At 35.7% G+C, this 21,414-nt stretch overlaps 1 protein-coding gene across 4 annotated transcripts in view; it reads right to left on the reverse strand.

The window, feature by feature from the left end:
- Positions 1–21,414, reverse strand: part of FSTL5 (follistatin like 5) — a 253,016-nt gene that overhangs the window by 43,942 nt on the left and 187,660 nt on the right. For all 4 annotated transcript variants that reach the window (XM_071743084.1, XM_071743087.1, XM_071743088.1 and 1 more), the window contains exons 8-10: positions 15,320–15,440; positions 8,451–8,612; positions 6,287–6,421 (exon numbers count right to left, since the gene is read on the reverse strand). In XM_071743084.1, the coding sequence (XP_071599185.1) occupies positions 6,287–6,421; positions 8,451–8,612; positions 15,320–15,440 (418 nt within the window). The remainder of the gene's footprint in view (positions 1–6,286; positions 6,422–8,450; positions 8,613–15,319; positions 15,441–21,414) is intronic.

Here is a 21,414-nt window from a genome sequence, read left to right on the forward strand (position 1 = left end):
AGGACACTCCAGCAGCCTGTTTTTTTCTTTAACACCAATGAAACAGCAAAGGCCCTGGAAATCATCACAAATGGCTGCTAGAGGTAGAAGGAAATCAATGAAATACCATAACTACTCAAGGTTTAAATTGTAATGTTAAGAACCGTATTTTTTTTAATGTTCCACTGACAACATTCCTTTATAAAAATTTTTACCATGTATTTGCACAGAAGCAGGGTAATAACCTAAAAGAGAGGCTGGATTAATATTTTCTACCTTACAAAGGAACAAAGCAACAAAGAGGAAAAATCAGGTGAAGTCAAGAAATACATTTAAAATAATTACGTTCAAATGAATTACATAAAAACACTTACTGAAAGCTGTTTCAGATGTTTGGTCTAGTGTTATTACTTTTCAATAAATTTCAGAATAGATCATAGTTTGAGAGGAGAAGTACTACATTTGCTTCTACTACCTCCCATTCTTGCTGAAACTTAACAGCTCAAGTAGCAGCAGGCAAGTTAGACTGGGATATATGTCCCAGACATAAGAACAGACAACAGTTGCACAGAGTTCAATTCAGTAAGAAATCAAAGTATGAGCATTTAATCAACTCACATGATCTAAGGGAAAACAGGTCTTCTCAAACAAAACTGATTTATATTCTTTGATGCAGTTTTAAGTTTGCTAAAAAATCATATAGATATAATCAAAATCTTGCTAGACCTTTACCTCAGAATATTTTGATCAAATATTATTTATACAATAGTAGTAAAGTACATGTTAATTGAATTAAAAACTGCCAAACTAATTAATCTGAAAAAGCAGTTTTGTTAAATCATTATTAAAAAGTGAAAAATACAGTGCTTGAATGTTTAGAGGAATGGTGAGTCTTGTCTTAACCATTTTTATCAATGATGTGTAAAAAAGCATAAAATAATTTCCTAAAAAGTCTGTGAATTACCTGTATGATAAATAATAGAGTTTCAAAAAGTTGTTGGAATTACTTTGTCAAATATATCTTTAAAATACATTTAATTTTGATATAGACTAATAAAAATTTACATATCTATGGAAAAGCAATGCAGACTGTTTACACTAGGAACACCAGGAGAGATGGGAAGGAGCAGGACTTGGAAAGTGAGGCCTGATAGAATACAGGGTACAGGGTAAATAAACATATAAAATACATTTCCACTGCCAATACCAGTGGATATATGACCAGTGCATGTGAAAACAAAATATTACAAAATATGGATTTCTCTCTCCAGAATATTAAAGAAACAAATAATACATTTGCATCTGCAAAGAGCAGTTCTCATTTTTTAAGAAAAATGTAACAAAATCAATTACAACGCTCAAGGCAAAAGGACTCCTCTGGGTGAGAAACTTCTGCTTAGTTTGTATGGCAGAAAGTAAACAATATTTTAAGATGCTTTATTCATAGAAAAAGAACTCCTGAGAGGTCAATTTAGTAGGAAAAAAAATGAGAATCAAAGGAGGAAACTGAAGGGAAAAATGACTTTAAAATGGAAACTAAACATTATTCTATATTAGTAAAACCAAAATACCAAGCGAAATGAGGGATTCTCTGACCCTTTGTGTCTCTAACTCAGGCAGATGTATTTCTGGGAGGATACACTTCAGGCAAACAAAGCATTAGATCTGTATTCAGGCAGAACAGGATGCAATCTAACATCTTGCAGAAGATTGAATACAGTTAGAGGAAATGGTTCTAACATGCTTAAACCTATGAATCCATGAAATATTTGTACTGAAAAATCAAACTGCACTGGAATGGAACTAAAATCAGATTTTAGCTACTTGTATTACAAATGTGATAATGCCAGAGACTCCTTGCAATAAAGCTGAGTTCTCTTGGGTATTATTAGAGAAGCATGACAGTAAGGGAGACTCTGCTGTCTTCAATGAGATTTAGACCAGGTTGTTAATCCCCAAATTTTTTTACCTGTCACCACAGGGGTTATCCAGCTATCACCCAGACCAGCAGTTTCATTCTTGATGGCTTTAACTGCAAATTTGAGGGAAAAAGGAATTCACAGCACTAAGAATTTCTAGTCTCTCGAGAATTAAGCAGCACCGCTGTTTAATTAAACAGAAATATTAAACAGAATTAAACAGAAGTATTTTAGACACAAATATAGAGGTAGGATGTACAGATCTACTCACTGCACATACTGTATGGCTCTTGTTGACTGCCAAAGTCATGATACTTTAGAATTAAAATTCTGAAAAGGTAAAAATCCCGAAGACGGCAAAAGAGACACATAAGTAATTAGGATTTTTGTTTTATTTGTGAGTCTAAGATACTAATTAACACTGAAAAGATTAACATCTAGTGGGAAAAGAAAAAAAAATGTTTTACAATTTAAAAAAATATCTTAATGATCGTAAGTAATTTCCAGTTACAGTAGGGCATTTTTCATGAAACATTTACTTTCAGTTTAAGGCTAAACTTTTTCAGATGAATATATAGCTTTTTCAACGGATTACAAAATCTAAAAATTCTCAGGCAGGGAATTTTCCTGCTGGGAAAAAGAAGGCAGAACAAAGACCATGTTATAAAGTGCATACACATCAGAAAGAAAATTAACAAGAGAAATGGGCTTGTTCAGCCTCAAGAGGAGAAGGCTTTGGGGGTACCTAATAGTAACCTTCCAACACCTACACAGAGGTTCTGCAGAGGACAGACTCCTCACAACTGGCTCTAAAACGTTGGAAAAAGCATACAGACTTTTGCATACAGAAGCCCTTCTTTTCTGCAGGTCTTATATTAGAAGCAGCATACTTAAAAGCCTGAAGAAGAATCACAAAATCACAGAATTATTGAGAGTTTTATAAGTACAACTAATTTGATACTTAGATGGAAGAAACAACTTCCTTTTGTCAGAAATGGTCAGAACGATACATGAAGAACTAGATATATAAATACTATCAGAATTATCTCACACTACAAACTATTTCTACCTACAGTCATTCTTTTGATTTTTTTTCACTATTGCAATTTCCTTTTAATATAAATTTATAGTCCAATATGCTGTCTTACTTTAAAAGGTATGTTAAATAAAATGTTCCAATTACCACAACAGTGGAAAGTTCAATATTTTCATACAACTCTCTTGTTTATTTTAAGTGGTATCAGATGTAGTGTTTTTCTCCACGTGGATTAAAAAAAAGGAGCAGCTGTATAAAACGGATGCTGTCACTGTGTGATCACAGAAAATTAATGACATGACATGAAAGATACTGGATACGCCTGGATGCACCCCACATCTTACAGAGGATAATTATGTAGCTTTTCAGAGGTCATTTTGCCCCTGTGCTCTGATCATTCTTTCTCCTTCAGTGTTTCAGTGCTCTTATGAACCTCTCCTCTTCCACCTGCTGCTGCCAGTTGTCCATCTTGCCTCCCACCCTCATCACTTCCTTCCTCGTATTATTGGCCTCATCCATTGCTCCCTTACCCAGAGCTGTTTCAGTTCAATTTTATTCCATCTTATTCCTCCTTAACTATCTTTCAAGATGCTACTTGGGAGGACCAGTCAAGGAAAGGAATGCCAAAAGCACAATAAAAAAGCTACCCTCACTTGCAAATCCACAAAAACCCATGGAGCAAACAAAAAGCAATTTCACTGAGAATCTCACTACCCTGGTAGTCCTAAAGCCTGTGTCTATTGAGTTCAAATGGCATCTTTAGAACTCTACCAAACTCCCAAGAATTGTTCACTCATTATATTAATTGCTGGTTACTTGGCAATTTTCACTGTGTCAAACACTGGAGAAATCATTATTTTCATTGTAGTATTTGCTAATTATAATCTTACTGCACAAACTACCAATATGAAGTCCCAGACTGTACAGTAAAAAAGTAATATAATTATACTATTTTAAACATGAATAAAATCGTATTTTCTTCTTAACATCTGTTTCAGAAGTGTCTGTAGTGTGGTGGAAGAAACATTTAAAATTTAAAACAACAAAATAAGCTGTTGCTTGAGATGGGACAGCAATAACAGGATACTTCAATCTAAATGGTTAAAATCAGAGGAATTAAACAGGGTCTTACAAAAGACAGCACCAGACATTTATCACCAGTACTTATAAAAGATGTTCACACAGGTAAAAAAGCTAAAAATTTCAATTACATCTTCACCAATCTAGTAAAAAGTGCAAACTTATTTAGACACAGATGTCAAGAATATCAAATTTGAGCAACAGAATGAGTTAACTGGATAAAAAATGCTGAAGTTAAAGTATTTTGAAGAAAATAATTTAATTCTTGTCACTTCAAAAAATGCCAAAATGAAAGCATATTTTCAGAAGTTTTAATTTAGTGCACATTTTACTAAGAAGAGGCCAAAGTACTCTCAGGACCGTCATCCGCCATCAGTTTTACCAATGTGGGGCAAAAATAATGATTCAGTGTCCTGTTCTGGCATCTACTGAACAGATCCGTTTGACAAAGCACTTTCACAGTATTTTCCATTCACTTCAACCTCAAATTAGCATCTTGGTGATTACTGTTAAAATATATTTACTTTTCTTGGGAACTGGAATATGAATTTCCAAAGAGGAAAGTTTAAAATAATAAATGACCTGGCAGCCCTAAGTTACACTCTACATTATGGTGTGTGTGTGTGTGTGTATATATATATATATATATACATATACATATATATATATATGTATATATCTGTTATATATATCACACTTTCCATGGGTCAGTGCAGGTTTGCCATTCATTCTGCTATTTTTTTTCCTGTTTATATTGCACACATGCATTAGATGCCTCTGTAACCTGAAAACAGTATTTTCCCTAGGTGTGGCTATTGATGCATAACCAGTGCAGATGAGGTAGGTCTTCAGAGGACAACAATTATGTAACTAAAATATTTGGAAACTGGACAGATGGATATAAATGCTTTGTTGTTAAGGCCAAACAAGTCTTAACCAAGCATAAACAAATTCTAATTTGTCAAGCTTTTGTAATTTGGCAAATTTCTTGGCATTTTTCACAGACTGCAAAAGACAAGTGGAGATAACCAAGCTACTTCCTATCACCAGATTACTAGAGAGTCAGCATGATCAGTCAGCTTATTTATCCTCAGCTACCTTTTTCAGATATATCTGAGCAGTCGTTTTCGCAGCACTTACAAGAAACAACTTCTGAAATGACAGTTATAATTACCGTTCCTGAAAGCAATTAAGTAAAGATATTAACATTTGAATTATAAAATTTTCTTGCATGGAATATTTCCTCTGAAACATTTAAAGCTTAATAAAACCATATATAAGGAAATTCGGTATCTTACAACGGGAAGTGTCAAGCAGATTTGCAGTGCTACTAATTTTGTCTCTATTATCTTCTGTCAAGTATTCGTCACAAGTGAATAAGCTTCAACATAGATAGGAATGCCTTAAATTAATGCAATGACTCACTAGTAAATTAACTATATGTTTACTAGAGGTTTGCTAATTAATATGTAGCATTCATTAAAATAAAAGATTAAAAAAGAATAAATAAATAAATAAATAAAGCAAAAATAGGTCAGTGAAGTGTAAACCCAAGAGTGGATTTTTCTAAGCAAAGGAGAGAAAGGGAAGGGGAAAGAGGTAAGTAACAAGGCAGATAAGTAACAGGTAAATAGGTTTTATACGCCCCAGCAGCATTCAACAGTGGATAAAGAAAGCTACTTTTCAATAGTGGTAGAGATTTCTTCAGCACAGTGAACTCCCATCTTAGCGAGTGAATATAATCATTGCTACTCTGTGGTTCTGGAGAGCCACAGTTATCTGGGCACAAGAAAAGTACTGGCAGGCTAGAACAGATCTGGACCTGCTGAATGTTAGCAGGACAGATAAGCTCCTGTGACAACACTCATGTTATGAGGACCAAGTTTGACTTGGTCAAGAACATACAGGAAGAAAGACTGGAAAAGGTCTTCCTCCCACACTCACATTAACCCCACAAATGACACTGCTTTGCCTTATTTAGGAATCTGGTTCCTTTTCAACTTAATAGTCCCTTCATATGAAACAAATCTATCATGAGGAAACTCCAAATTTTAACAGCAATGTGAAAAATATGCCAATTCACAGAATGAATTAGAGGTACTATTTGACTTCTAAATAAACTTCAAATGATGCGCAATGCTTTTGGTGGCTCTTGGATGTAATTATTTAATTTTTTTTTTTTTTAATTAAGTTACCTACACATACTTATTTTATTTAATGTTTCATAATTTCTAATGCCAACATGTTTTTTTATTCTTCTCATCACACTTACGGGTCTTGCGAGCAGAATCTTCTATAAAAAGAGAAGAAATGTCTTCATCCACCCCTGCTTCATTCTTTGCAATACAAGTATATGCTCCTGTATCTTCATAGCGCACATTGCTAATGTGAACCTCACTGCCATTTGCTGCAAGGAGAGGAAAAATTAAACATGAAGACATGCTGCAGTTCTTTCAGATTATACATTAGAAAGATTTCTTAGCTCATACTAATTAAACCATTTTCATTCCTGAGTTCATAACCTGGAGGCATGCCAAACTAATCCAAAGGTATTCAGTTGGCTAGTGAATTGCATGCACTGTTATTCATTGTACAGATATCTTGAATATCCCAGCTGATTTTGCATTTCAGAGGCAAATAGAAAGCCCAAGTTTTTATATGTGTTTAAATAAATATGTTTGTCTTTTAAACCAGGTAAATACCATGGGTTTATTATGTTGCATTTGATCACCTGACATTACTGCTGGCTTTACACAAAATAACTCAGATTTCCATGGAACATACCAGGCTACAATTTCAACATAACCAATAATTTAAATAAATGTATTTGTTTCTACTAATCAGAGGAAATTGGTTTTGGTTTTATTTTAATAAACTGCAACAACAGAAAAAACAGGCACATGGAATTGTACACCTACATTTTTGTACATAATTGTACAGCAGTTTATGGAAACCATTTCAGAAGTTGTATGGCAGCTTGAGTTGGAATGCAAACAAACCCACTTTTGGTTTCATAGGAAAAAGTTTTTAAATAACGTGAATAATGACGTGAACAATATTTCATTGCATTTTATGTACATGTGTTCAACTGTACAATCTATTTTACGCAAACAAGTTTGTAAGTTTTCTAAAACATGGACTAGAAGGGGCACTGGGCTATGGGGTAACACTGATTCAAGACCATCTTTTGCTTGAAGCCAATGCAGAGTGAGTTTAACTCAGGAAAAACACAGGGGAAAATGCATTGAGATTTTTCAAAATTTTATTTCAAATAAGTATTTTCAAGAAAATGGAACTAAGTGTATTCTGCTTAATGAAGAGCATTTTTTTATTTTTTTAATCAATATATGATATAGAGGTAGGGGGAAAAATTCACTCAGATCCTTGCAGGAGAGATTAACAGTTTGCTGCTATGGAAGATGAGTCCATTACTTGCTACCTATATTGTAAAACTTTTCTGCGAAGTAATTGTTCACATACATCCAGAGGGCCACGAAGGAGTAGATGACTATGACACCTATAGGAAAGGTAAGACACTCTCCAGAAAAGACTTTCTCTTTTGCTGTTCCACTGTTTCTTACACTGAAGTCTTATAGTTGTCCTATTGTAATACTTATCCTGGTTTTGGAGATTAATTAGAGATGATTTGGAAGGGAACAGTGGCGGCTTGAGTTATTTTTTTCTAAAGCTGATTCAAAATCACCAGGACTGCAATAGTTCTGGTGTTGTGTGAGGCAAGGTGCTGGGCAGGTTCATGGAATTTGCTGAGAACTGAAGATTCACAGACTGACCTTTAATGTTCATTAAAATTAAGACTTTCCTTTAGATATCAGGAGTTCTTTGTGTGTGCAGTGTCTTTTCTCTCCCTTAGAGGAACCACTCAGAAAACAGCACATCCATTTCAGGTATTTCTCCTCCTATCCTTTCCACCATCAGATGCCCAAGTCTCACCGAGATTCTCACCAGTCAAAAATCTCTTTTCAACTAAGCTATAGTAAAGGTAGAGTTTGGTCCATGTTCTGACCTTAATTTAAATCTAGACTCATGAAAAACAACTACATCAATGCTGTAGGGCTAAAATCTTCGCAGACAAAAGCATTGCTTCCCAGTTTAGATATCGGCGTTGAATACTCATTTAATGGCATTAATATAGCAGTTGTAACAAATTCTAACACTGAATTGGGACTGTGTATTGGGCTGCACACTCTGAAACTACATACTTTTGCATAGAGAATATAGTGGTAGTCCTGCAGTAAGTATAACCATCATTTTAATAAGGAGAAAACAGAGAAGATATATCTGGGAGTGTAACTTGAAGACATCTGAAATACTTTAGCTTAGACTTCAAGCCTTGGTTAAAACTATGTAAAAGGGACAGAGGGATGCATTGATAAAGTATTCACAACCTGTAGAGAACAATAAATATGCCCTTTTACCTTGAAGAGTTAGCTGTTTGGATAACTTTGGAGTGATATCAATTCCATTCTTCAGCCAACCAAGCTGTGGGTTTGGAATACCTTCAGCATGGCACCGAAGGCTGGCGGTCACACCTGGCTCCCTGGCTTGGCTCTCTGGATAGACTCGGATGACTGGTGGAACTGAAGGCAGGAAGCAATTATAATTCAGTTGAGAAAAGACTATCGTTCATTTTCAGAAAAAAAAAAAAATTATAAGCAATTCTGAAGACTTCTGCAGCTATATATAACAACAGTGCAACACAGAGATGTGGTGTTAGTCTCATATGCTGTGACATTCAATGCTGAACTCTGTCACAGGGAATTTATGAAGCAGAGAGAATGTTCTGTGAGAAAACACTCTTTTCACTGCCTGTAGTAACAATGAAAAAAGTTTGAATTCTAATTCAATAGTTCTGGGTTGAGTAATATTTTTTTTTCCCCTTAAGTTTCTTTATAAAATACTAATAATGTACAACAAGTAAGTTATGATGTGATGTACAGGGATTATAATCGTCCTATTTCACAAACCATTTCTTTAATACTTTCATCTCCACCTTTTCCCTGTCTCTAAAACAGTTATAAACAATCCATCTTACCTTTATAAAGCATGTAATCACAGAATCACATAATGGTTGAAAGGGACCTCCAGAAGTAACCTTGTCTAAGCTTCCTTGCTAAAGCAGGACCACCTACAGGTGGTTGCCCAGGACCATATCTAGATTTAAGGATAGTTCCACAGAGGGAGATTCTATCACTTCTCTGGACAACCTGTGCTAGGGCTGAGTCATCCTCAAAGTAAAAAAAATAAAAAAAATAAAAAAATTTCCTGATATTGAGACAGAACCTTCTGTGCCAAAAGTACCATTTTCCTTCATTAGTACATGGGCACATTTCTGGGTCATGCTCAGGCTGGTCCACCAGGAGCCCCAGGGTTTTTTTCTGCTAAGTTACTTTCCAACGGAGTGTCCCCCTTTTTCTTCCTCAGGTGCAGGATTTTGCATTTCTCTCTGTTGAACTTCATGAGGTTCCTACAGGTTCAGTGTCACCTGCAAACCTGCTGAAGGTACAGCTATGCCCCATCACACAGATCATTAATATAAGTGTTAAACAGGACATTTGTAAGAGTATCTTTCTGAGTTTCATCATTAACAAAATAGAAGAATTGTTGACATCACTGCTTCAAGGTTTGGAAACTTGCTGCTGTATATCCTTACCAACTAGAAATCTGCTATATACTACACATCAGCATTTGCAAAGACAAGGTGTATGACATCAGAGTGGAAATATTCCTATTGGTAATCAATGATCAAGCAAGATGAAAAAAACCTTGCTGTGTGTATTTTTAGATAAATAATTACTAATTTTCTATCTAATTATATATCTAAAGATAACTTGCTTGAGGTTGTTTCTAACAATAGAAAAAATAGCTGTAATGAAGGTTAAAAAAGCATATTTCCTATTCCCTGAAGTTGTGTTTAACACAGCTTTAAAATGTGTAATACTTAGTTTGTGTCAAAAAACATGGCTGAGCAGAGGATGAAGTTGAGAGTGAAAGAAGATAACAAGATAAAAAATTACCTATACATATTTTGGAACATTCATTAAATACTTTACAATGCTATCCAACTGTTTACTATAAATGTCCCAGCATGCTGTTCTATTGGAGCATAGAAATTTCTCAGATTTCTACACTTAGGTCACTTCTTAGTGTGGAAATCAGTAGGTTTCAGGGATACTTTAAACCCAATTAAAGATTATGGTGCTTTCAAATAATGCACACACAAATTTGCCCCAGTATGCAAACTGCAAAAATATAGTAAGAGAACATGGAAGATTAAAAACATGAAAATTATGGCTCTTGGTTGCTTAGACTACCAGCTGAGAGCAAGAGCTTATAAAAATCAGGGATTTAAGGTTTATGATGAGTTTTTGAAAGGGACTTTGCTTTCATAGATGCAGATCTCTACTTTTAATCTCAAGCCTGACATTGCCAGTCCTGTTTCCCCTCGACTTCTTCCCATTTCTCTTTTCCCATAGGATCTGTATGTTCCATATTGAGACCTTGCCTTCTCCACTTTGTTCCTCACACTAAACCCAACTCACATTCAGATGGCTTGAGTCTTTTTTGGCACCTGAGCTCTGAGTCTTACTCAGCCTCACTTCCTTGGGTCCAGTTTTCATGTCTGGCCTGTTCAGTTATTCTCAAGAGAAGGTCCTTTAGCAGCCTACCCCATGCTGCAGATTTTCCACTGCATAAAGGTCAGTTTGTTTCTTCACCTTGCCTCAAGATGATCAAGGAGCTTTATCTCCCTAGAGACAGAACTGCCAATAGCAAAGCACTGCAACTCATTACAGTCTGACTATCTATGATAGGATATTTCTTGTTTGTTTTAACCTAGTGAAATATTCTCAATGCACATAAAAACTTGGAGGAATTTAACTACCACACCTTGATGGACTGCAGTGTGTGCAAAGAAATTTTTCTAACAGTCCAATTTTGGAGAATTTTCATTCATTAGAAGAAGAAATGTATGGGTTAACTTGGGCAAAAGACAGATGCTAATTTTGGAGTAACTTTCATAGAATCATAGAATCCTAGGGGTTGGAAGGGACCTCGAAAGATCATCTAGTCCAACCCCCCCTGCCAGAGCAGGGCCCCCTAGAGTACATCGCCTAGGAACGTGTCCAGGGGGGTTTTGAATGTCTCCAGTGAAGGAGACTCCACAACCCCCCTGGGCAGCCTGTTCCAGGGCTCCGTCACCCTTACAGTAAAAAAATTTTTCGGATAACTTTTTTGTTAGTGAAATATTAAAACTGAAATACAAATAAAATCCATATTCACAAGATGCCACTGTTGGCAAATTAACAACATAAGGGTTAGAAGATACCATGGTGAGGACCTGTTCAAGTGAAAGAAACTAAGTTTTCTTCTACTATCTCATATTTTCGTAGTAGGTCCTGTTCCCTTTAGCAGTGTTTTCCCAGACAGAGAAGCACTAGCATGACACTGGAGTTTATTCTTGCCCTACCTTTCCTCCATCTGCTGCTATTTCCCACTTCTCTCAGCAAATCTGTGCCTGATATGTTTTCTATACAACTAGAAAAGATTTTCAACCCTTGTTTTGCAATACATTTTTTAATTTCATATTACCCTTTGATGTAAAACCTTTGGGTTGATTTCAATCACTTTTTTATATAACAGACCATAAATATGAGCCAGAAACAAATTTTTAGTACATAAGTAATGGGACTGTTCACACAGATTTTCAGGGAGGTATATTCTAATACCTTAACCTAAAGAAGCCTATTTTACATGGGTCCTTACATAGATTATAGAGAGGGGAAAAAACACATTGCATGACTGTATTTAGCAAAATCATACATAACCTGTAATTGCATTCTACAATCCTTTTCATTCAGTTCAAAAAGTCACATGAAACTGTTGGTTCCACATATGGTGAATTCAGTACATCTTACAATCTCCATTAAAAAAATCCTCATGGGTAAAAAAAGCTTCTTGACACTGGAACCCATGGACATGGTATGTACTTAAAAAAGAAACTTACAGCATATATAGTGAACTCTCATTTTTTATTAAGCTGAGATACCTTGTTTGAAAAAACAAAGGTGGTAAACAGTTCTTCAGACACTAGAAATCACCACTTTATATCTGGCTGAGGGTCTGGATTTTTTTTTTTTTTTTTTTTACTTTGAGGTACCACAAGTTTTGGTATTTTTAAATAGTTCTTTTCTCTTGGAACTAAGGTGGAGAAAATTCTTGTTAACTGCCTGCAAAGAATTTGCCTTATAAATCATTGTGCAAGCACAGGGAGTAGGATAACTTTGTTAACACATAAACAGAAAGATAACACACTGGTACTACACATGTAAGTTGACTTGTGATATACACCATAAACTCCTACAATTTTTAGAGCAAGTTTGAATCTGAAAGCAGTCTTCCTGTTGGTTTATAATATTTAGTTTACCATATTATTTGTATAGGATTAGTTTATAAAACATATCATTTACAATGCTGATTATTCAAAGGAAGACAATTATTCTTTAGTACTGTATCAGGCAATTCAAAACTTAAAAAAATAATTTGAGTATTTTAAAAGAAAAATAAATTAAAATTACACATGCATACAATAGTTGAAAACCAGTCTAAAAATATATACATTTACACAGTGGAACTCATGAAAGAACTTAAAATCTAATTAGTGTTTTCACTGAACCTTCACATTAGATCCTTGTGATCAAAAAGCCTCATTATGTCATTAACCTTTTGTCTGACTCTCCTGTTAATACAATTATCTTTACATTAATTAGTCATTATCACAGCTACAAGAACTGACCACTGTGCCTGTGCTGAGGAACATTATTTCTAAGAAGTACAGATCTAAGCTGTGGAGGAGCTGTTCATTTGACTGTTAATCTCAATGGTTTTAACTACATTTAGTCACACTATGCATAGCAAACGATCCTATTGCTCAAAGGGACTTGTTTCCTCACTCCTCAAAAAATCAGCATCCAAAAAGGTGCGGAAAGTAGTATGATAGGGTGGAAAAGTAGCTATTTGAAAAGAAAAAAACATGGACTACTCATTTTGTTTGGACAAATTTGAATTGATATGAATGATACAGAGCAACAAGAGGAGTGATTGCCTTTGGTACCCGTGAATGTTGACAGTAGTTTCCAAGTGTAATATATAATTTCCTGATAATACACTTCATCATCAGAAAAATATGCAATTGGACTCTTTCACCTATGCCGAATAGTATTTTTTTTTTCATTTTCTAGTCTTGCAGAAAACCTTTCTGCAAATTAAGTGGAATTTTGCCTTAATATGTGATCAACTGAACTAAATATGAAATATCAAATTTTTTTAGCTGCTGCAGCACCCCTCTTACAAATTATGAACAAATAGGAATAGGTGGGGAATGTGCTAACAAGAATATAATTTTGGTAGTAAATTAGGGTAAGCCAGAACACATGAAACAGAGAAAGTTGGTGAAGGACCTTCTAATGTGTCTAATTCACCATTAATTCTGCTGAGTGTGCCCGAATTAAAATAGAAGTAAACTGCACTTCCTTCTTCTCACTGGTTTAGCCAGTATTTGCTACCTGACTATTTAAGTGCCAGAAAAGCATTCCTGAAGAAATATAGGAAGGAGGAAAAGATGTGATGTAATGTATTATCTCAGGAAAAGCACTCCATTTATAAAGTGTTGGGGAGGGGAGAGAAAATGGAAAAAAAATAAATTAAAGAGATGGATTAATAGATATTCTAAGGCATCTTCTTGGAGAAACAGTGGCAAAGATAATATGTTAAGAAAACTGCGAACAGACACTAAATATCATAGTCATTTAAAGTGTGAAGGATAGTAACAACAAAAAGTGGAGGGAAATAGGATATTAGAAGAATTAATCATATTAAAAGAATAGTAAAATAATGGTGGAAGCTGCATTTAGTGTGAATATTAATGAAAGATACGACTATCAGAAAGTATTTTGGAATTTTTTTATAAGATGCCAGCAAGTCAGTTATAGTAAGACTTCATACAACTAACAATTGAAACAAAGAATGATTGCAACAACAGTGGCCAAGAGACAAGGTCTAGAATATGCTTCAGGAAAAAGAGCCTGTTAATATAAAGTAAATTTGCAGAAGATCAAGTTCAGACAGAATTCTGGATAGGATTAAATATCAACATGGATGACAAACACTGAGAGTTTAATGCAGACAGTAGACTTAAGAGTCCAAATATGAACACTGAAATGGCAGAAAAGCACCAAGTCACTCTCAAAAAAAGACTTAAAAGCTCACCAGGGATAAAGCCTCTTCAACAGTGGAGGAAAAAAGCTGCTTAAAATAATTTTAAAACAACCTTACATATATTAAAAAGGGGAGAGGGGAGAGGGGAGAAGGGAGAGGGGAGAAGGGAGAGGGGAGAGGGGAGAGGGGAGAGGGGAGAGGGGAGAGGGGAGAGGGGAGAGGGGAGAGGGGAGAGGGGAGAGGGGAGAGGGGAGAGGGGAGAGGGGAGAGGGGAGAGGGGAGAGGGGAGAGGGGAGAGGGGAGAGGGGAGAGGGGAGAGGGGAGAGGGGAGAGGGGAGAGGGGAGAGGGGAGAGGGGAGAGGGGAGAGGGGAGAGGGGAGAGGGGAGAGGGGAGAGGGGAGAGGGGAGAGGGGAGAGGGGAGAGGGGAGAGGAGGCTTGTCTCAGGGAACCAGTAACAATTGCTGTTCAGCTTGGTCTAGCTATATAGTTCAGGAAAGTAGTCTTTAGAACTACAAAACATGTAAGAAAATGTAAAGATCAAAATCCAGATGCCTAGATTTTATCTACTAAAATCATGGTTAGATTTCAAAATAATAAATGTATAAGTCCACACAAATTAAAAAATTTTCAGGGTAGTGCATTTTTTTAGCTTTATATTAAAGGCAAAGTTGTTAAACAGAACTTTATGCTTATTTTTTTCATATGTATTCTCCAGAATTACTAAGTTAATACTAAAAACTTTTTTATCTGTAAATATATATGAATATATATATATATAACATTATTCTGCAGATAACATACTAAAGATCCTTAGAGTTGAGGAGTTCACAGTGTAGAGCAAGTTCTTTGGATTATCTTTACTACTTCTAATAACTATAATTAATATGGAAGCAATAAATCATTAATTCATTTTGCAAGGTTATTTATAGGAGAACAGTAAGGAAAAATAACTGCCTCTCGTTTTATGTTAAGGTGCAGTAATATTAAAAGTAAAACAGCGAAAATGGATCTGCTTAACAAAATCCAAAACGTTGTCTCTTATGACTTGGTAATTAGAACATTTTTCCTTACCATTCACTTGGAGAATATGAGTTTGATGGAGCTTGTCATAGCCATCAGCATAGCAAGTGTAATTTCCCAAATGAGTTGTGGTAACCTTAGTAATGTACAAGGACCCATCATCTCCAAAATCCTACCGGGAAAGATTACAAACAAGGTTATCATAATTATGTCTGCATCTCCACAGTAATTGTGCTTGTCATCTTGGCAACAAAGCTGCAATGCAAATATCAAACACCACAAATATTAAACCAGAACAGCTGACAGTAATCTGAAACCTAAATTTTAAATTTGTGAATGGCAGAGTCACTTGATCTTTCGCGGATTTTTCTTCTAAAAGAAAATACAGCTTTTATTTTAACAAGTGGGTAAGCACGGCAGAAGTAGTATGTTTGTTTATTTAGTGATAATAGTTATTGACAAAAGAGGAGCTACTTAGGATTTGATCTGATCAGACAAAAAACAAATCTCTGCAAAATTCATTGGTAAATGATATGTTGTGGAAGAGTGTTTATCTTTTGAAATCAGCAATTACACACACAAAAAAATTCTCCTCTTTTTTTTTTTTTAAAGTTTGAGTCACTATTTTTAATTTCATCCTTTTATGTATCTTTAATTGACATAAGAGTTCTACATAGACTAGACTGCAAAAAATTGACCCTCAGTTCAAGTCTCAGCTAAATTTAAATTAATACAATATAATTTAGAAATTACAGCAGGTTGTAAACTATGTCAATTATTGTTTATGTACAGAAAAATTAATAGCCAGTGTTTAATTTTTCCTTATTTTTCATGTCTGCAAGAACCACCCTAAAATAAGTCTTAAAAACAAACAAAAACCAAAAAAAACCCAAACCAAGAAAACAAAACAAAATAAAAAACAAAACCAAGAAACCCCTGAGAGTCATAGTTCAGTGAAAGTGAGTCAGAGAACAGTCCCTCCGATTTAGCAGAGTTTTTTCTGAGTTCAGCTCATCCTTTTCCCCTAATTTATGCTTTCCTGGTTATCAAAGAAAGAAAGAAAGAGACGAAGAAAGAAAGAAATATTTAAAAAGTTTTTTAAATATGCATCATACCATTGAAACAAAACCTTTTTAGAAGCACCTCTTTTCTTATATTCTTATTATATTTCTTTCTTATTATATTTCTTATATTATAAAACAAGTCCCACACTACTATGGATGAAGGCCATAGTCCATTTGAGCCAACATCTCCAATTTAAATGTGGGTAATAACCAAAGAAAGTGAAGCTGCAGTTACATGAAGTGTTACAGATAGATACATCTTGAGTTCAAGCTAGCACATGAAATTCAAGAAATTATTTGCTGAGATTGCCCTAAATCTTCACAGGATGCAATCTGCAACTGCCCCAGAACTCCTGCAATGTACATTTCATTGTCTGAATATTATCAATTACAAAATACTGGGCTACACAGACCTCTCTTCCTTTATGACTCTTCATTGTTCCATAATCTCACCTAGTACCCAATTTGTTGGTATTTACTTAATTAAGTCCCACTGTATTCCCTCCCAGTTTTTTTCCTTTCCAAGAGAACATAAAGTCAGTGATTTTATGCTCGTATTTCACTCAAATTACCTTTCACTAGAACATCTTCAGACTTCTTGTAGACTGAAATTTAAATGAAAAAAATGAAATCTAGATTAACTTCCCTTTATTTCCTCAGTTTTCTTTCCCTATATAGTAAAAAAAAATAAAAAATATATCTCACTGTATTTCTGCACTCAAACATGTTTTATTACCTAAATTTCACATTGCATTGGTTCAGATGATCCTGCTAGCTGTTAAGTAGGAGAAAATTACTCCCATAAAATTAACCCACCTGGTAAGACCGCCAATAACCTGCCTTTCTTAAGATAACTATAGCTTTATCTGTTAGCACTGCAGATACACAGACAATATTTCTACTACGCCGTCAATACACTATGCCACTATATGAATTACTAAGAAAAATTAAAAAGAAAAGAACTCCTTTTAATGCTTACTTTAACTTTGATTATGTTAACCAATACAAGTGGATTTCCTTTCAATAAACCCCACCTGAATAACTTCAGTGATCTTCCTAGCTACATATTCTTTATCTCTTTCCAAAGTCTTTGAAGCAGTAAGTTCAATTAACTTTCTCCCCTTACTAACTAAACGTATTTTCAAAATGTTGTTCTTCAAGTTACTCATGGCAGAATGAAGAACACCTTGTCAAAAGAACCACACTCAAGGTACTTAGACTTCATCTAGCAAATGGCTAATACTATTGCTGTCAAAAATGGTATTTGTGAAGTATTATTATTATTATTGTTATTATTAGAGAAGTATACAATTGTGAATGGTATCTGTATTATTTGAAATGCTGTCAAAGGTATTTGTGAAGAAAATAGGACATAGGATGAAGCACGCTAACATTTACCTGCTAGAATGCTGCCTGGAGACAAGTTTACTTTAGCATTCCTTATGCTGCTATTAGAAATTTCTCTGAAGCACACTTACCTGTTGCAGGCCTTTGATTCATTGTAGCATGATGGTATCTTTAGGCACAATAGTTATTTTCCTAGTAAACTGATATTTATGTTACGGCTTCTCCCTTTTTCATAAAAACTGTAGATAAAATATCCATGTGGCTATTTTACCCATCAGTAATTTCAGTAGGCACATCAGTATTTCAGTAGGATTCTCACATGACATTGTCATTTTATCACTCAGAGCATGGGTTTTAAGAGTAGGGTTTTTTGTTGTTTGGTTTGGCTTTCTTTACAAATACACACCAAATGTCCCTAGTTTATTATTATACTGAGTTCAATGTTTATTTTGTTAATTACATCCAACAATCCAATACAAATACAAAGAGAAATGGATTTTGTCAGCAGTGTTTGGAAAAGGATGGTAAAGTACAGACAGAGTACTTTAGCCTCTTCAACGATATGCTTGGTAGGGAGAATGGGACAAAACCCTGCCTGGCAAGGGAGCCCAGGAAAGCTGATCTGAATTCAAAGATCACCTCCTGCATACCCAGGACAAACGTGTTTCAGTGAAGAGGAAGGCAGGCAGACACACCAGGAGGACTGTGTGGATGAGCAAGAAACTCCTGGACACACTCAGGGGTAAAAACAAAGTTTACAGAGGATGGAAGCAAGGACAGATAACCTGGGAGAACTACAAACTAGACAGAGAAGCAAAAGATCAGGTTAGGAAGGCAAAGCACTGAGAGAATGGGATCTGGCAAGAGAGGTTAAGGGCAACAAGAAAAATGTCTATAGGTATGTCAATGGTAAGAGAGAGACTAGGGAAAAAGTGAGACCACTCCAGAAGGAAACAGGACAGCAGGCCAGCCAAGATGCAGAGAAGGCTGAGATACCAAATAACTACTCTTCCTCTGTTCTCACCAGCAAGGACTCTATTCATACCCTCCATGTTACAGAAGCCAAAAGCAGGGACAGGGAAAAAGAAGATCCTCCCACACTGTAGATGAAGAGCAGGTTCAAGACCACCTGAGGGTGAACAAGTTCATGGGACCTTACGGGATTCATCCATGGCTACTGAAAGAACTGGCAGATGGTTGCAAAGCCAATGCCTATCATATTTGAAAAGTTATGGCAGTCTGATGAAGTACTTGCTGACTGGAAAAGAGCAAATATAAGCCAAATTTTAAAAAATGAACATTTTTTAAAAAATGTCCCACACAACATTCTAATCTCTAAAGTGGAATAAGAGGGATTTGATGGACGGACCATTCACTGATAAGGAACTGGCTGGATGGTCATGCCCCAAAGAGCTGTGATCAATGGTTCAGTGTTCAAATGGACATGTGTGACAAGTGGTGTTCCTCACGGGTTGGTACTCAGCCCCGTGCTGTTTAACATCTTTGTCAGCAACATGGACACTGGAATCGAATGCACCCTCAGCAAGTTTGCTGACAACACCAAACTGTGTGGTGAAGTCAACACACTAGAGGGAAGTGACGCCATCCAGAGGAACCTTGACAGGCTCTAGAAGTAGGCTTGTAGAAACTGCATGAAGTCCAACACGGGCAAGTGAAAGGTTCTGCACCTGGATTGAGGAAATACCATGCACAAATACAGGTTGGAAGGAGAAAGACTGTGGACAGCCCTAAAGAGAAAGACTTGGGGTGGTGCTTAACAGAGAAGCTTAACATGAGCCATCAACGTGTGCTTGCAGCCCAGAAAGCCAAACTGCATCAACTCTCCCCCTCTACACAGCTCTTCTGAGAGCCCACAAGGAGTACTGAGTCCAGTTTGAGACCCCAGCATAAGAAAGACACAGAGCTCCAGGAAGGTGTCCAGGGGAGAGACACTAAAATGATCAGAGGACTGAAGTACCTCCCTTATGAAGACAGGCTGAGGAAGTTGGGGTTGGATCAGCCTGGAGAAAAGGAGGCTGACCTTAAGCAACCTTCCATTACCTGAAGGGGGCCTACAAGAAAGCTGGGGTAGGGCATTTTACATGGGTGTGTAGTGAGAGGACAAAGGAAAATGGTTTAAAATTTGAAGAGGGGAGATTTAGGTTAGACATTAGGAAAAAATTCTGTCCTGTGAGGGTGGTGAGATGCTCAGAGGTTGCCCAAGGAAGTTGTGGCTGCTGCCTTCCCAGAAGTGTTCAAGGCCAGGTTGGATGGGGCCTTGAGCAACATGGGCTGGTGGAAAGCACATTCAGGGCGGGTTTGACCTAGAGGGTCTTTAAGGTCCCTGCCAACTCAAACCATTCTAAGATTCTATGATACTTTGACAATGAATGTTAACATATATTTTTGTGGTTTATAGACTAATTCACAAGCTATGCTACACAAGCTTGACTGAATGAGAGCCTTCAAACATCAACAGCAATACATATAGAAAAGGGTCTTTTACCTTTGAAAAAAAAATGATGACCCTAAAAACATGGTTACAAGCCAAATTTTTGTTAAATACACTACTGTTCAAGAAGAAATGGCATGGTACTTTTACATTTAGGTTGAGAAACTGATTATTTTTGTCATGCATGCAAAAGATGGAATTGAACAATTATTTTAACAATAATTCCACTGCAACGTTATCCTGTAAAGGACTTGACATTTAAGAATCCTAACACGTGTCACAAATATGAAAAGGAATATGGGAATAAAAGAGTCATTTGACAATGCATCTTTGCTTAGTTATCTTAGTGTTAATACAAGAGAAACCGAAAGGTAATTTTTATTTATAAATCAATAATTCTTTCCTTTGGTTTGGTAACTTCCTTTCATATGCTAATGCCTGGCATATGAGAATTTATGATCATTTGTGCCTGCATGTCTTCTTTAACAGCTCTAAAAAGACTGTTGCCAGCTCTCCCCACAGGAGAATGTATAATCAAACAGACCGCTTGATTTTTTTTATCATGATAAATACTAGGATTTTTTGTTATGTGAGGCTTTTTAAAGCCACAGTAATTTACTTTCGACATATTCCCCTCTTAGAACAACTTTTTTTTACAAAAACCTTCTCCAAATACTTAAATTCCAAATTTCTTCATAATGTCATTTTCACTCAGTGCAGCCACAACACAGAACTGAAAATTCAGTTCTGATAATTTTTAAGTTCAGAAAATTGAACTACGATTACAGTCTAGATTTAGGTCATCTGAAGCCATTATATAAAAATTTTTCTATTTTTTTTTAAATCAGAGGACATGATTGTTCTAGAAATGAAAGGCCTAACTGCCTCACAATAAACCTTCTCATCTAGTGCTTGGAGTCTCAAATAACATATAGCTATACTACAGTTAAACCATTAGTGTACACAATTAGAACCAGGCCTTGATACCTGGATCGTCCACACTCAAAAGTGATACAAATGGTTCCTCTTGAACTCTAAAAATTGAAAAATATTTTTTCTGGTTTCATGAGGGTTTTTTTTTTGTTTGTTTGTTTGTTTCTTTTTGTTCTTTGAAGGGGGGTTTCCTCGTCTTTTTTTTTTTTTTACATACTAAATCAGTCATTTTTACAGACCACAATTCACACTTAGAGACTACTATTTTTATGGAGCCTGTTTCATGCAGGTTAGAAGAAACAATTGACATAACCTTCTTATGACCTTAAAATTTTCAGCTTCTAAAGAAC

The sequence above is a fragment of the Heliangelus exortis genome, chromosome 4, assembly GCF_036169615.1.
Source record: "Heliangelus exortis chromosome 4, bHelExo1.hap1, whole genome shotgun sequence".
Lineage (NCBI taxonomy): Eukaryota > Metazoa > Chordata > Aves > Apodiformes > Trochilidae > Heliangelus > Heliangelus exortis.